Source organism: Pseudopipra pipra, chromosome 30 (assembly GCF_036250125.1).
Source record: "Pseudopipra pipra isolate bDixPip1 chromosome 30, bDixPip1.hap1, whole genome shotgun sequence".
Taxonomy (NCBI): Eukaryota; Metazoa; Chordata; class Aves; order Passeriformes; family Pipridae; genus Pseudopipra; species Pseudopipra pipra.
In genome coordinates, this window is record NC_087578.1 from 1517612 (window position 1) to 1532365 (window position 14754).

At 57.8% G+C, this 14754-nt stretch overlaps 1 protein-coding gene across 4 annotated transcripts in view; it reads left to right on the plus strand.

The window, feature by feature from the left end:
• R3HDM2 (R3H domain containing 2) overlaps window positions 1-14754 on the plus strand; it is a 32822-nt gene that overhangs the window by 9205 nt on the left and 8863 nt on the right. For 3 of the 4 annotated variants that reach the window (XM_064638945.1, XM_064638944.1, XM_064638947.1), the window contains exons 2-12: window positions 5458-5656; window positions 5946-5987; window positions 6417-6503; window positions 6862-6988; window positions 7220-7298; window positions 7997-8056; window positions 8202-8342; window positions 8711-8819; window positions 9773-9868; window positions 10870-10901; window positions 13564-13796. In XM_064638945.1, the coding sequence (XP_064495015.1) occupies window positions 5489-5656; window positions 5946-5987; window positions 6417-6503; window positions 6862-6988; window positions 7220-7298; window positions 7997-8056; window positions 8202-8342; window positions 8711-8819; window positions 9773-9868; window positions 10870-10901; window positions 13564-13796 (1174 nt within the window). In that variant the 5' untranslated portion in view covers window positions 5458-5488. The remainder of the gene's footprint in view (window positions 1-5457; window positions 5657-5945; window positions 5988-6416; window positions 6504-6861; window positions 6989-7219; window positions 7299-7996; window positions 8057-8201; window positions 8343-8710; window positions 8820-9772; window positions 9869-10869; window positions 10902-13563; window positions 13797-14754) is intronic. The other variant, XM_064638946.1, reaches the window with a different exon arrangement.

A 14754-nucleotide genomic window follows, 5' to 3' on the forward strand; every position in this document is an offset into this window, starting at 1 on the left:
GGGGCTGGCTTATGCAATTTGGTGTTCTGTAGGATGGTGCTTGTGTTCTCATATGCATTAAACCCATTCTTAAATTATTTTAAACCTCTCACTGAGTTGGGTTTAGCGGAACCAGGAGGCTGCTTTGACTTTTCCTCCTCCTCACACACGTCCATCATCCAGTTTTGCCTAAAAACCAGGAAATGATGCTCCCTTCGTTCCAGATTTAGTGCTGGGAGCTGATTTTCCTGGGATGGAGGCAGGGTTACCCTGCTGCAGGATCCCAGGGTCTCCCTCCCTGCTCCTCAGGCTCCCCGGTCGCGCTCGGTCCCAACTTTCAGTCAACAGATAAAGCTGAGTTTTATTTATTTTTTATTTCAAATCGTCATTTCCTCCTTTTTTCAATGTTCCAGTCCATGGCTGGACCCCACCTGGAGAAGTGCCAGTCTCTGCTGTGTCCCCCTCAGGGACAGGGGGGTCTCTGTGCCCTCTGCCAGCGTGGGGAGAAGGGGGACACAGACACCAGCCCTGCCTTGTGCCTTCCTCCCATGGAGGTCTGCTGGCAGCTGGGGTGCTTTTGGGGCGATGAGTGAAGTCTGGGATGTGCTTTGCCAGGCAGGTGGGCTCGGGAAGGTGAGGGAAAACCTCATTCCCTCATCCAGCTTTTTCGTGCCGGGGCTCCTGCCTGGCACAGGCTCGGCATGGCAGCAGGTGCCAGCAAGAGAAGAGCTGTTTTCCATGTTTTCCTGAGCCTGGTTGTCACCAGGTGCCTCCAACCTGATGAGGTATTTCCTTATGGGTGGATTCCCAGGGAAGGAATTGTGCTTGGGGCTCTCTGGAAGGACCGGGAGCGTGTCGGGGGAGCCGTGCCAGGGAAGGGTTAACAGAAATCCCTGTTCCATGCTGTCCTATTGCATCCTGACACTGTGCAAAGTAGGTGGATAATTCCTTGCTCGCTTTTCAGGAAACCCCTGTGGTGGACAGCCCTCATTAATTGTTGCTGGGAAACTGCTCTGACGTCAGGGGAGCAGTTCCCTGGTCCTTGGCTGGATTCAGGAATAGCTCGTGCTGGGGAAGGCAGGAGTGGGGTGAGGTGGAGCAGGGAGCTCTGCCGGGGATCCTCAGCCTGGATTTCTTCCCTGGTTCTGCCCAGGGACCCTCAGGAACTGTCCCCAGGCCCTCAGTTGGGGGTGAGCAGGAGCCCTTCCTCCTCCAGGGCTTGTTTTGGGTGGTTCCTATGACCCTTCACTTGTTAACTCTGTTGGTTTGGGGGTTTTTTGGTGTTGGTTGTAGTTTATTTTCTCCCTCAGAGTTTGTAAAGAAGTGGTGAGAGGGTCCTTGCCTGGATCCCTGCAGCTCCCAAAAGTCAAAGGGAAGGAACAGCAGCATCACTGTTTCCTTTCCTTTTGCCATCAAACCAATGATTCCCTTTTCCCACCCGAGGGGAGAGCAGGGCTGAGGTGGGCCCTGGTGCTGGGAGCTCCAGGCTCAAGGCAACCTGGAACTGAGACTGTTTAATCCTGCCTCCCTTAGAGAAGTGGTTCTTAGGACCATTTAACTCCTGGGGTGTGTTTATACACCTTTATATTTGATTCCTGGGTGTCCCGTTTTGGCAGTGGTGTCACACTCCTGGAATGCAGTGAGAGCAAGTTGACACCTCTCCTGAGTTTAGTCCTCACCTTGGTGGATGGAGGTAACAAAATATCCAGGTATTTTATTCCCCCTGAAATTGTCTGGTGCTTTTATTCATTCCCCCAGCAGAACCTCCTGCTGCTCCACAGAATTCCCTCAGACTCTTGTCTCACCTGCATTCCCTGTCTCCTTGTTTATATATGAGCTTTTTTCCCCCCCCCTTTTTCACCTGGAGGCAAACCCTTCCATCTGCATCACAATCTCAGAATTTGATGTCATGTGGGGGTGGAGATTAAGACTTAAAGCCATGACTAAGCACTGGGACTCCGGGAGGGCAGAGATGTCAGGCCTCCTGTTGGGAATTCTGCTGGGTTTTGTCGGAAGTGGAAAAGTAGTGAGGAATTAAATCCTTCTCCAGCAATGGCGAGAGTTTGGCTTTGGAGTTGGAGCTCATGGGTTTTGCTGGTTTTGGGGGTTCTCACCCTCTGACTGGGAGCTGCTTTCTCCAACAGGAGGGGAGGGAAGGGAGCTCCAAAGGCTCTTTACCTGTTGGAATTCCTGCAGGTTTTCCCTGGGCTGCTGCAGAGATGTTTTGCCCGAGCGGAGCCCGGGAGGGAGCTGTTTCGGGAGCTGTTTCGGGAGCTTTGGTTGCCTTCACAGATCCTCCCATCCCCGCCTCTTGTCGCACGTGGCACAGCCGGGACCGTCCCGGCCGCCGCTCCCTGGCCGAGGAGGAGCCTCTGGGATGATCCCCGGGCACGGAGGGAGCGGCAGAGCCCGAGGGTCCGTGCCTGGAGCGGCAGCCCCCTCCCCACCCCACCGCCCCCACTTTTCCCCCTGCAAACCCTTTCCCGCAGCCTCTGCCGCGCCGGGGGGGGGGACCTGAGTCACCCCCGCCCTGTTGCTCCTGGCAACAGGGCCCGTTGCCATGGAGCTCGGCTCCCCATTGGCTGCCGGGCAGCCAATCAGCGAATTGCTTGCCAGAGCATCACTGGTACCCAGCGGGGTGGGGGGGGGTGCTGCTGCCCCCAAAACCCGGGCCGGGGCAGCACTGGGGGGCTGGGAAGGTCCTGGAGAAGTTTGGGCTGGGAGGGACCATAAAGGCCCCCCCGTCCCACCCCTGTCCTGGGGACATGGCCCTGTGGAATGTCCTGTGGAGGGAGTCTGGGAAAGCCAAACCAGGCCTGTTTGATACCCAAGGGAAGTGGAGGGAGTCAGGAATCTGGTCTTGGAAGCCAGGGGGGAAGGCTGTGGCCTGGACACTGTTCCTGTGGCCTTGGCTTGGGCAGGGGCTGGGAAGGTGAAGCCACTCATGCTTGGAACCATGGAATGTCCTGAGTGGGAAGGGACACACAAGGGTCATGGACTCCAGCTCCTGGTGCTGCACAGGACACCCCAACGATCCCACCCTGTCCCTGAGGGCATTGTCCAAACCCTCCTGGAGCTCTGGCAGCCTTGGGGCCGTGCCCACTGCCCTGGGGAGCCTGGGCAGTGCCCAGCCACCCTCTGGGGGAAGAACCTTTCCCTGGGATCCAGCCTGACCCTGCCCTGGCACAGCTCCAGCCCTTCCCTGGGTCCTGTCCCTGCTCACAGAGAGCAGAGATTGGAGCTGCCCCTCAGGAGGAGCTGCAGACTGGGATGAACAAACCCAGTGCCCTCAGCCACTCCTCGTGTGGCCCCTCCAGACCCTTCCCCATCCCTGTGTCCTCCTTTGGTTCCTCTCCAGCAGCTTTAGATCCTTTCTTATACTTCAGCACCCGAAGCTGCCCCCGGGACTGGCGGTGAGGCCTCCCCAGAGCAGGGCAGGACAACCCCCACCTTCAACCACCTGTTTCTTTATCCCTGAAAGGTGAGAGGCAGAGGCTGAGCCACCTCAGCCCCTCCATCCTGCCCCTCTGAGCCGTGTGTAGGCAGCCTCTCCCAGCAGCCATATGTCTCCTTTGCACCCTCATTTAGCTCAGGAGCGGGTCTGTTCCCTGAGAAACAAGGCCAGCAATGGAGTTGATTTAGCAGGAGCTTCCTGCCTTTCCCAGATTTGCTGTTGGATCCATCCAGGCTGGGAATGTGGGACTCCTCTTGCCTTTATTCCCTGCCCAGCCAGGAGCTGCTGCTGCTGCATTCCCAGGGCTCGGCGGCTGCAAACTGCGGGTGGGGAAAAGGCAGCAGAGGTGGAATTCCATGTTCCCCTTTTGGAGTGAAGAGGAGGGTATGAATGTGTCCAGGCTCCCTGGCCCGTGGCCAGCGTTCCCAGTATGCCACTGCTGGCCCAGTTGCTTTGCCAGCCCTCAACTCGACAGCACCTCACCCACCTTCTCCCTTCCACCTTCTCCCACCGGTGCTTCCCTCTCTTCCCTGACACAGATTTTTGTGGCTTCCCTGACGTCGCATCCGTGTCATTTTTCCCTCTCCCGAGGCCCAGCTCGATCCCACCCCCCCTTCCCCGAGTCCTCTGAACTTCCCCACCCTCTGCAAGCCTCTGTCTGTCACCAGCTCGTGTTTGCCACCCCCTCCCACGGCCCACGGCTGCCCGAGGGAGCGGGGCTGATTCATTCATCCCGCAAGGAACCCTCCTCTGGGAAGCAGCAGAGCACAGATCTCCCCTGGGTTCTGTGTGCAGGGAGAGCTCCTGGAGGCTGCCTGGCGGGCAGGGAAGCTGCAGCAGGAGGGGGCAGCTGATAAATGTCAGTTCCGTGGCTCTGAGTTGTCGTTTCTGGGAAAAATCTGATGCTGTTTCCCCGTGTGGTGCTGGAGTTACGTTGCAGCAGGATGGGAGAAGATCCCGTTATCCTTCTTAAATTTGGCTGAGGTGTTTGGCTCGGGGGGAAAAGCTTGTTAGAGGGTGGGTGGTGCAAAGGGAATGAGCTGTACAAAACCTGCTCTTCTATTTGAGTGTCGTGTGTGCAGATCCGGTGCCACCTCCTCCTTCCCTTCCCCAAAGCTGCTCCAGATCCTCCTGGATTGTTTAGGCCCCCAGCCTGGGCACAAGGCTGGAGTTTCCTACACTCTGGAGTATTTTGGGGAGGGGAGAGGCAGAGTTCACCACCTTCACCCCCTGCATAAGCCAGGCTCCCACAAAGGAGGCACATCAGGCAAGTGCTCCCTTTTCCCTTCCTGACCCAATTCCTGCCGGAGCACCGAGCACAGCAGGATTCCCTGGGGGGGGACTCCTCACCCTGCACAGGCAGCATCCCTGGGAACACCTCAGCCTGCTGGGATGAGGCCAGGCCCCTGCAGCTGGAGGATGGATGCTTTCCCTGCCCCCTCTTCCCATGAATTTCGTGGGATATTTCCCACTTGCTGAGGTGCTGCTCAACCTTGACTTAAGTAACTTTTCCCTTTCCTGGTTGTCCCATCCCTGGCTCTGGACTGGCAACAGTGAGGGAGCAGCTCCTGGGAAGCCTCGGGCAGGTGGTGGTGGGGTGAGGGAAGCTGAGGTGGCTGAGCTGCCTCCTTGTGTTGTGGGGGCTGGGATTTGGGGAAATAACGAGGGTTTTTGGTTGTTTGCCCTGGGGCAGAGCACAGGGATGTTTGTTGGTTTAGGGCTGCCCTCGGTCTCTCTCTACACCAGTCACCTGCCTGGGGACCTCTCTCTGCCTCAGGGCCTTTGTCCAGCCCTGCTGGTGCCTCCAAAATCCTGGTGGGATCCACAGGGCTCCTGCCAGGTCCCCTCAAACGGGGGCTGCACCCAAGGGCTGGGGGGGGGGGCTTCAAACGAGCCCTTAGTTCGGGGTCTGCCCACAAGGTGGGGTCCAAGGAAGTTACAACCTGGACGTGCAAGAGTTTGTGTCCAGGGAGAAGCTCCCTCCACCCCCTGACTCCCTCCCTGTGCCCTGTGCCCTCCTGCAGGTGCCTGTCGCTGCGTCGGAGGGCTCCGAAGATGTCCAACAGCAACACGGCACAGGAGTCCCTGGAAATTATGAAGGAATCGGAAAAAAAGGTGGTTGAGGAATCCGTGAACAAAACCAAATATGTGTCCAGGTCACCAAGCAAGGAGGAGGCGGAGAAGGACGGGGGGGAGGAGGTCAGCGTGCGCCAGGAGTCTCAGGTGAGTGTGGACGAGGGGAACTGGGCCCTTCCCTGCTGCTTCCCGTCCCTTCCCAAAGGGACACGAGGCTTTTCCACGGGGCCACCACCCTGTGCAGCCTTCCCAGCCTGCTCCCTGCCTCTTTAGCTGGCTCTGCCCTGTGCAGACTGGGATAATTGAAATATTCCCTGGGGACACTCGTGCTCCATCCCCGTGTCGTGACCCAGGGGATCAGAACCCCCTTTGTGTCCTGGGAATGGCAGAAAACTTCCAGGTTAAGCTTCCTGCCTTCCCCTCCCTTTCTCCACAGAGGCGAACGTCGAGCCACGGACACGCCAGGAAAAGAGCCAAGGTAGGACCTGTCCTGACACCCTGATCTTCTTGGGGCTGTTCTGAGCTGAGCCCTGAGCTGAGCCCTGATCCCAGCCCTGGGATGCTGCTCCCAGGCCTTTCCTGTCTCCAGAAGCCACACGGAGCAGTTGGTGGTTCAGGACAGGGATTTCCATGTGCTGGACACAACATGGAAACGGGGGAAAGGCTGGAATTGCTCTGGCTGAAGATCAGGGAGTGCAGGAATTGAGGCAGGGAACTTCCCACTTAAAGTGTGGTTCAAAGGCTTGGGATTCCAAGCCATTGTGTGTCCCTGGATACCCCTGGATGTTCTGTTATTGACCAGTTTAATTGGGAATGGCTGCACCAGTGACCTGGGAATGCCACTGCAGGAGCTCAGGTGTGTGTTGCCTGAGGTGTCTTAACCACCCTCTTTCTTTTCCTTCTCCAGTCCAATTCAAAGCTTAAGCTGGTCAGGAGTTTGGCTGTGTGTGAAGAGTCCTCGGGCCCCTTTGTGGATGGGCTGCTGGAGTCCCAGGTAGGCCCAGAATGAGACAAATTTGGGAGTGTGGAAGCGCAGAACATCCACATCTTGCCAGAATTGACGTTGTGTCCAGGGCCAGTGCCTCGGAGAGCCAGGAAATTCCCACAGGAGCTGGCTGGGAAGGAAGTGGCTGTGCCTGGGACCCCTGCTCGTGGGTGTGGAGGCACCTCAAGGGCTCCCTGGGAGGAGGGTGGGGAGGGACAGCTCTGTTTGCTCTCACAGAGAGTTTTCTTATGGATTGTCTGTGATCTGAGACCTTCCCGTGGTGCTTCTCTCAGCCACCAGCATCTCCAGCCCCAGCCAAGGCTCAGGGGGTGTCTGAGGGGCTCCAGCCTGCTTTGTTCTGTTCCAGGACATCATCCAGCTGCACGTGAGCTGCCCCTCGGACAAGGAGGAGGAAAAATCCACCAAAGATGGGGTGGAGAAGGAAGAAAAGGACAAGAACAAAGAAAAAACACCAAGGAAGATGCTCTCTCGAGGTCAGGTGCTGGTTTGAACTGGGGAGGTGTTGGTTTGGATGGGACAGATTGGGAAATGTGGGAACATCATCCCTGTAAAGACACAGGCACAGCCCTTCCCCTTCCCTTCTTCCTCTTCCTTCTTCCCCCTTTCTCCTTTCCCCTTCCTTCTCCCTTCCCTTCTCCTTCCCTTCCCTCTGGGCTGTTGCAGTGCTCTGTTAATTTGTTGTGCTGCTGCTGCTGTTGTTTCAGATTCCAGCCAGGAATACACAGACTCCACCGGAATAGATTTGCATGAATTTTTAGTAAATACACTGAAAAAAAACCCACGGTAGGTGCTGGGCAGTCAAACAGCTCCCTGAGGGGGTGATGGAGGGGATGCCTCCCACCCCTGGGGGTGGGTGTGTCCCTGTCCAGGGGTGTTCCCATATCCTGGGGGATTGCAGCACCTGCAAGTGTGTTTGTGTTTTCCTTCTTGGAATTCCAAGAGCGTTGCCAGTCCTGGGGCAGTGGAGAAATAAAAAGCACAATGGTAATTTATCTCCTGTTTCGTTCCAAACATGGAATTTTGTGTGATGGAGAGAGAGAGAGAGAGAAAAATGGCTTGTTTGGATGCAGTGAAGGAGTCTTGATTGTGTTAAACCCCGTTCTGTAAGTGATTGTCAAATACCGACCTGCAAAGGAGCTGCTGTGGCAATAATCCACGGAATCCAGGGAAAGGCTGCCATGGGAATAGCAAAGCTGGAGTCACCCCCAGTGGAGCTTCCAGCAGAGCAGGGATTCAGGCTTTCCAAAGCCAAGCACTGTTAGCAAAACAACCTTAAACTGAAAAAAACCTGGTGATTAATTTAGCATGTCTGAAAAAGGTGGAGTGTTTCAGCCCCTTCCCCTGGGGTGGGTGAAGCCAGGTCGGTGCTGGCACTTGGGCTGGGTGTTTGGGACTCTCTCTGCTGCAGGAGAGGGGCTGGGAGCAGGGAAGGCTGTCCCACTGTCCCTGAAGTGGCCTTTTCCTCTCTCCTTTCTCACCAGGGATCGAATGATGCTGCTCAAACTGGAACAGGAGATCCTGGAGTTCATTAGTGATAACAAGTGAGTTTGTGCCGAGCAAAAAGGGGTTTGTGAGGTGGAGCTGAGGAATTTGGGCTCCCAGGGGAGAAGGGAACATCCCCTGTTCCCTTGTACATCCTGATATGACACTGCTTGGAATTGTGACCCTCTCCCTGCCTCTTCCCAGCAATCAGTTCAAGAAGTTCCCTCAGATGACCTCGTACCACAGGATGCTGCTGCACAGGGTCGCTGCCTATTTTGGGATGGACCACAACGTGGATCAGACTGGGAAGGCTGTCATCATCAACAAGACCAGTAACACACGAATGTAAGGGGGAGGGAGCCTGCCCTTTCCCTTTGCCCTTGCCTTTTCCCTTTCCCTTTTCCCTTTTCCCTTTCCCTTTCCCTTCTCCCTTCCCTTCCCCACAGCCCAGGAACGCTGCAGAGCAGGATGGGTTCCACACCACACTTTTTTGCCTCTTAAGAAGGGCAGGGCCCCTCTCAAGAAGAATCAGGTCATGGAATGAATAAATAGGGAAGATCCTTCCCTTCCAGCCCTCCTTGGCTCTCCACAGTTCCCAGAGAAGGGCAGGAGCTCTCGTTGCCATCAGCCAGAGCTGGAATTTCACCCAGCAAACATCTCTGCATGTTCTGGGCCCGTCCCTTCCCTCCTAACAAGGGCTGGTTTTCCTGCAGCCCCGAGCAGAGGTTCTCTGAGCACATCAAGGATGAGAAGAATGCAGAGTTCCCACAGAGGTTTATCCTGAAGCGGGATGACACCAGCATGGATCGGGATGATAACCAGGTGAGGGGGGTCCTGCATCCCTTGGGAAAGTCAGATGTGACCTGTCTGAGATGAGAACAACTCCCAGAATTCTCTTGGGTTTCCTCCAGTAACATTTAATAGGAGCTCCCACCCCACCCAAGCAGCAGCAGCTCAATATGAAAACTTCCATGGAAAGGGATGAAGAACTGTGGGGGTGCTTCTCCATACCCTGAAATCATCTGGGGGCTGGGCCAGGCTTTAAGGTGAAACCTTTTGCCAAGGTTTCCTTGGAAATGCCCTGAGCTGAGTGTTGCCAAGTGTGTCTCCCCACCTTTCCTTTAAAAGACCTTAAAGCTCATCCAGTCCCACCCCTGCCATGGGCAGGGACACCTTCCACCAGCCCAGGTTGCTCCAAGCCCTGTCCAACCTGGCCTTGGGCACTTCCAGGGATGGGGCAGCCACAGCTTCTCTGGGCAACCTGTGCCAGGGCCTCCCCACCCTCCCAGGGAGGAATTCCTTCCCCAAATCCCACCCAGACCCAGTCCCATCACCCCAGCTCTGTCCCGTGCTCTGGGCCGTGTTCCTGAGTCTCAGTCAGGGTCAGGAGCTGTTTGCTGCAGTCAGTCCCAGTTTGGGGTTCCCCTGTGGTGCCACTCAGGGTTGCAGCTGCCCACGGAGCTCAGAACCCCCGGGGGAGCAGGAATGTTGGCACGGGCTCCAAACAATGGCCTTCAGCTTTCCTCCCTGGGAGGTGACATTCCAGACCTCTGGATCAGGCAGAGTTCAGGCAGGGTGGTTGTGCTTGAGGCAGGAGGTGGATGGATGTCCAGGAATGTCCATCCCTGGCTGCCTGTGGGATGTCCATCCCTAGACACAGGTGGGGGCAGAGGCAGAGGCCGGGTCACCGCTCCCAGGCACCACAATCCATTCCCAGCAGCTCCCCCTGCTCCTGCTGGCAACTGCTGACCCCTGAGCTGTGTTTGTCCCTTCAGATCAGACTCCCCTTGCAGGATGGGAGAAGGAGCAAATCCATAGAAGAGCGAGAGGAGGAGTACCAGCGGGTCAGGGAGCGGATCTTTGCACGGGAGGTGAGTTTGGATCCCTCCCCTGCCAGGAGCCTCCCGGAGCTCTGGGGCAGGAGGTGGCCTCGAGTGTGCCAAAGAGGTCAGATCTCACTGTTGCTTCTCCCACCGATTTCCCAGTGGGTTTGGGATCTGCCATTGAATTCCAGCTCCCAGCAAAGGTGTCTGAGATGTAGAGGAGCCACACCCGCACCCCCCAGTCTGCACCTTCCCTAAAATTTCAGGGAGCAGCAGAGGTGACAGAGGAGGCAGTTCTGCTCCTTGCTGCCCCAGAGATTACAGGTTTATGCAGTGGCAGTTTTGGGATGACCAGAAAACCAGTTGCTGAACCCAAAAGGAGCAGCAGCTGCATCTCCCCAGTGCTGCAGCTTCCACCTCCTGACCCAGCAGTGCAGGGTTCTGCCTTTCCAGGAGGAATGTGGGCCCTTTCCAGGAGGAATGTGGCCCTTTCCAGGAGAAATCTGCACCTTCCCTGGGCTCAGGGCCTGCTCACTCTGCAGCCAGGGGTGGTCAGGGATTTGTTTTACCTGCACAGGCCCAAAATCCTGGCTTAGGGCAGGGGCTGTAGGACAGCACAGGGTGGGATGTCCTGACTCCTGCTCAGTGTCCTGGCCTGAGCCAGCTTTGCCTCTGCCTTCCAGAGGCAGGGATGACCAGCATGGATCAGGCTGGGCTGGCCTTGAGCCTAATTTTCCTGGCAATAAATGCCTGGCCTTGTCACATGGAGGAAGGTGCCACCAGAGCTGCCTCAGAGCAGTGGAGGAGGGAGCTGAGGACTCAGATTTGAGAGATCCTGGGTCGCAGGTGCCAGGGAAGGTTCCCGAGGGCCTGGATGGAGATCCACAGGGATCAGGAAGCTCAGCACCACTCCTGAGCAACCTGTACCTGCTCACAACACACCCTGTGTCCCAGCCCCACCCTTTGGAACCACCTGGGGTCGTTCTTTCAGAGCCACTAAGTCTCCCTTTTCTTTCCTTCCCTTCCCACCGCCGTGCTCACGCTCCCAGTCTGGCCAGAACGGATTCCTCACGGACAGCAGGTGAGTGCTGCCCAGCACCCGGGGGTGTCCCCAGAGCCCTGAGTGCTGCCCAGCACCCTGGGGTGTCCCCAGAGCCCTGAGTGCTGCCCAGCACCCGGGGGTGTCCCCAGAGCCCTGAGTGCTGCCCAGCACCCTGGGGTGTCCCCAGAGCCCTGAGTGCTGCCCAGCACCCGGGGGTGTCCCCAGAGCCCTGAGTGCTGCCCAGCACCCGGGGGTGTCCCCAGAGCTCTGAATGCTGCCCAGCACCCTGGGGTGTCCCCAGAGCCCTGAGTGCTGCCCAGCACCCTGGGGTGTCCCCAGAGCCCTGAGTGCTGCCCAGCACCCTGGGGTGTCCCCAGAGCCCTGAGTGCTGCCCAGCACCCTGGGGTGTCCCCAGAGCCCTGCATGACTCTGAGATTATGCTTTTCTCTGGTGTTGGCTGGCAGGCTCTCCCCAGAAGGCTTTGCTTGTAGCTCTCCTGCACAGAGGCAGATTTTTAGGGATCTCTCTGGGGTTTATTTTGCCCCCTGTCCTGCTGGAGCAGCCCCCCCATCAGTGGATGCCAGTGGAGTTACTGAAGGTGTTTTCTTTGCAACATCAGTTTTGAGTCCTTGTTTGGCTGGTTCTCAATTTAAAAGGAGGGTGGGGATGGCAGGGAGGAATTCCAGCAGTTTTCAAACCATTCCACCTCTTGTCTCCCAAAAGGATAGGAAATCCCTGCCCTGACAGTGCCAGGATCAGCATCAGGATCAGGCAGGGCTGTCCCTAATCCTGGATTATCAAGGCTGGATGACTTAATGGTGGCAGTGAAGTGTCTCAGGCTCCATCTCAGCCAGAGGAGCTGCTGAGGGCACTGGGAACACTTTTGAGCAGCGTGTTCTTAGGAAGCAGTTTTCCCATGGATGAAAGGGCTGGAGTCAGGCTGGTGAGTCACCTGGCACAGACCCCACTGCCAGAGGCTGCTGAGGGCTGAGGATAAAGGATGGGATGAAAAGGGAGAGTCTCATCCCTGCTGTGCTCTGCCTTCCCAGCCAAAGCTCTGGACACGAGGCAGCTCAGTGTGGGACAGGACAGGAGGATCTGAGGGGTCAGGAGCAGCTTTGTCCCTCTCCTGGGGCTGTCACCTGCCTGAGGCTGTCCTGGAAAATCCAGTGTCCTCAGCACAGTCACAGGGGCTGTGTCCTGGAGTCTGCCCGTGGCAGGGGTGTGCAGGGCAGGGGGGGCAGTTCTCAGTCCGTGGGGTTGGAGTAAAACTCACCCAGAATGTGGCAAAAGCCCCGTTGCTGATGTGGCTGCAGCTCTGGGAGCTGAGCTCAGCCAGGGCTGTGCCAGGGGCTTCCCTGCCTGTGGTGCCCAGGGCCTGAGGAGCTCAGAGAACCTGCCTTTGGGGTTCCCCTGGATGGGAGAGGGAGGATTCGTGGGCCTCAGGACCATTTTGAGCTCTTTAGGGATATAACCACTGCACTGCTCTTCCAAGAGATGGATTTTTGGCTCTCACATGCTCCCCACAGCCCAGGACATCCCCTCAGGAGTTCCAAGCCTCTCTTTTCCCCTCCACAACTGTGTGGAGCTGCTGCTGGGCTCAGCAGCTCTTCCAGTGTGGCATTCCCCTGGGAAAGCCCAGGAACCCATTCCTGGGACAAACCAGGCTCACTGCTTGGGATGTTGTTGTGCTGATATTCCCTAAAGTCCTGCTGTGGCCAGACCTGTCCTGGGCTGAGGGAGGGTGATCAGTGGGGGTACAGCTCTGGGTGCAGCAATATTCCAGTGTCACAGAATCCTGGAATGGTTTGGGTAGAAGAGACCTTAAAACTCATCCTGTTCCACCCCCTGCCCTGGGCAGGGACACCTTCCACCAGCCCAGGTTGCTCCAAGCCCTGTCCAATCTGGCCTTGGACACTTCCAGGGATGGCACAGCCACAGCTCTGTGCAAACTGTGCCAGCTGGGCAGAAATCCTCCCAAGGGCTGGGGTGGGAAGTGGTCTCTAAGGTCTCCATGGACTTGTCTCCAGGCCTTTAAAAGCTCCCTGTTCTGAGACAGGGAGGGCTTTAGCACAGGATCCTGCTCTGATCCTGCTGGGCCCCTTCCATGGCCGTATCTGGCTGGAGAAGGGGCCAGGAGCCAGGGGAGACCCACAGGCCCAGGGGACACCCTCAGCCCCAGGGGACACCCACAGCCCCAGGGGACACCCACAGCCCCAGGGGACACCCCCAGCCCCGGCTCTTCATGGTGATGCCCAAAGAGCTGTGCCCTGGGGGGGTGTTTGCTGTCAGACTTTCCCCCTCCCAAGGGTCCCAGACCCAGTGCTCAGTGTCCCCACCCCAGTGCTCAGTGTCCCCACCAGTGTCCCCACCCCAGTGCCCAGTGTCCCCACCAGTGCTCAGTGTCCCCACCAGTGCTCAGTGTCCCCACCAGTGTCCCCACCCCAGTGCTCAGTGTCCCCACCAGTGTCCCCACCCCAGTGCTCAGTGTCCCCACCCCAGTGCTCAGTGTCCCCACCAGTGTCCCCACCCCAGTGCTCAGTGTCCCCACCAGTGCTCAGTGTCCCCACCAGTGCTCAGTGTCCCTCCCAGTGCTCAGTGTCCCCCCCCTGCACTGGCCGGGCTGGGTGTGTGTCCATCCCCTGTCCCCCCCCCGTGCTGCTGCCCCTCCCCGAGCCCCCAGTGACTGGTCTCTCCGCAGGGGCCCCCGGGAGGGGCTGGGCCGGGCCTCGAGCAGCCGCCAGAGCAGCACTGAGAGCGAGCTGAAGGCGCTGGAGCCGCGGCCCTGGAGCAGCACCGACTCGGACGGCTCCATGCGCGCCCTGCGCCCGCCCGTCACCAAGGCCAGCAGCTTCAGTGGCATCTCCATCCTCACCCGGGGGGACAGCGTGGGCAGCAGCAAGGGCAGCACTGCCAGCAGGACGGCCCGGGCAGGTACAGAGCTTCTCCAGGCAGGTGCAGCTTCCCTGCACGCCCGGGAGTTGGGCTGGGGAACTGGGGCTTGTGGTGCCCTGGTTACACAACAGGACGTGGCTCTCACCAGGGCGTGGTTGTGCCACCTGATTGATGGCCTGCTTTGTCACCATCACCTCTGCCATCCCTCCAGCAGTTACCTGGGACAGGGGACAGTGTTTGCTCCCAGCCCCTGCAACTCAAACTCCCGGTTATCGTGGTTTTCTCTCCCCTGCTGTGCCCCAAGTTGGGTCGCCATCCCCTTCTGCTCCCAAAATCCCTCCCAGCCCTGAGGATGCTCAGGGTGAACCTCCTGGCACTGTGCCTTGCTTTCCAAGGAGGGCAGGGAAAGGTGTCACCAATTAGTCTCCTCAGACACAACTGTCAAAGACTCTGTTAGTTGGGATCTGCCCACGATGTTCTCAGAGTGATTCACTGAGCTCCTGGGAGCAAACAGCAGCTGGGCCTGAGCCCCAGAGCTGCTGGGGGTAGTGCAAGGGTTTGGGAGCCAAAGGGAATTAGGATCCCAGGTCTCTGTGCAGGTACCACAGAGCACAGCCCAGGGGGGATGTTCCTGGGGGGTGTCACAGCTCCTGGCAGCAGCTTCCCAAGGGATGTGTGTCCTGGGTGTTCCAGGGAATGTCTGTGCTCCCCTCGGACAGGGAGGAGCAGAATCCATCATTTTCAACCTGCTGCTTGTGAAGGGTGTTTGTGGAAGGGGCAACAGAGGTTTTGCTCCCATTTTAGCCTGGTGACAGCTGGGGGAGCTGCTGATGTGTCAGTGAGCAGAATCCAGGGTTGTCCCACTGTCCTCTGTCCCTGCTGGTTGGCAGCAAGTCCCAAATCCTTGGGAACTGTCCTTTTCCTGAGGAGGAGAGGCAGAGCCTGGGTAATAACTGCTCTACAAGAGTCCTTTCAGCCAAAAAGGATGTATTTAAGA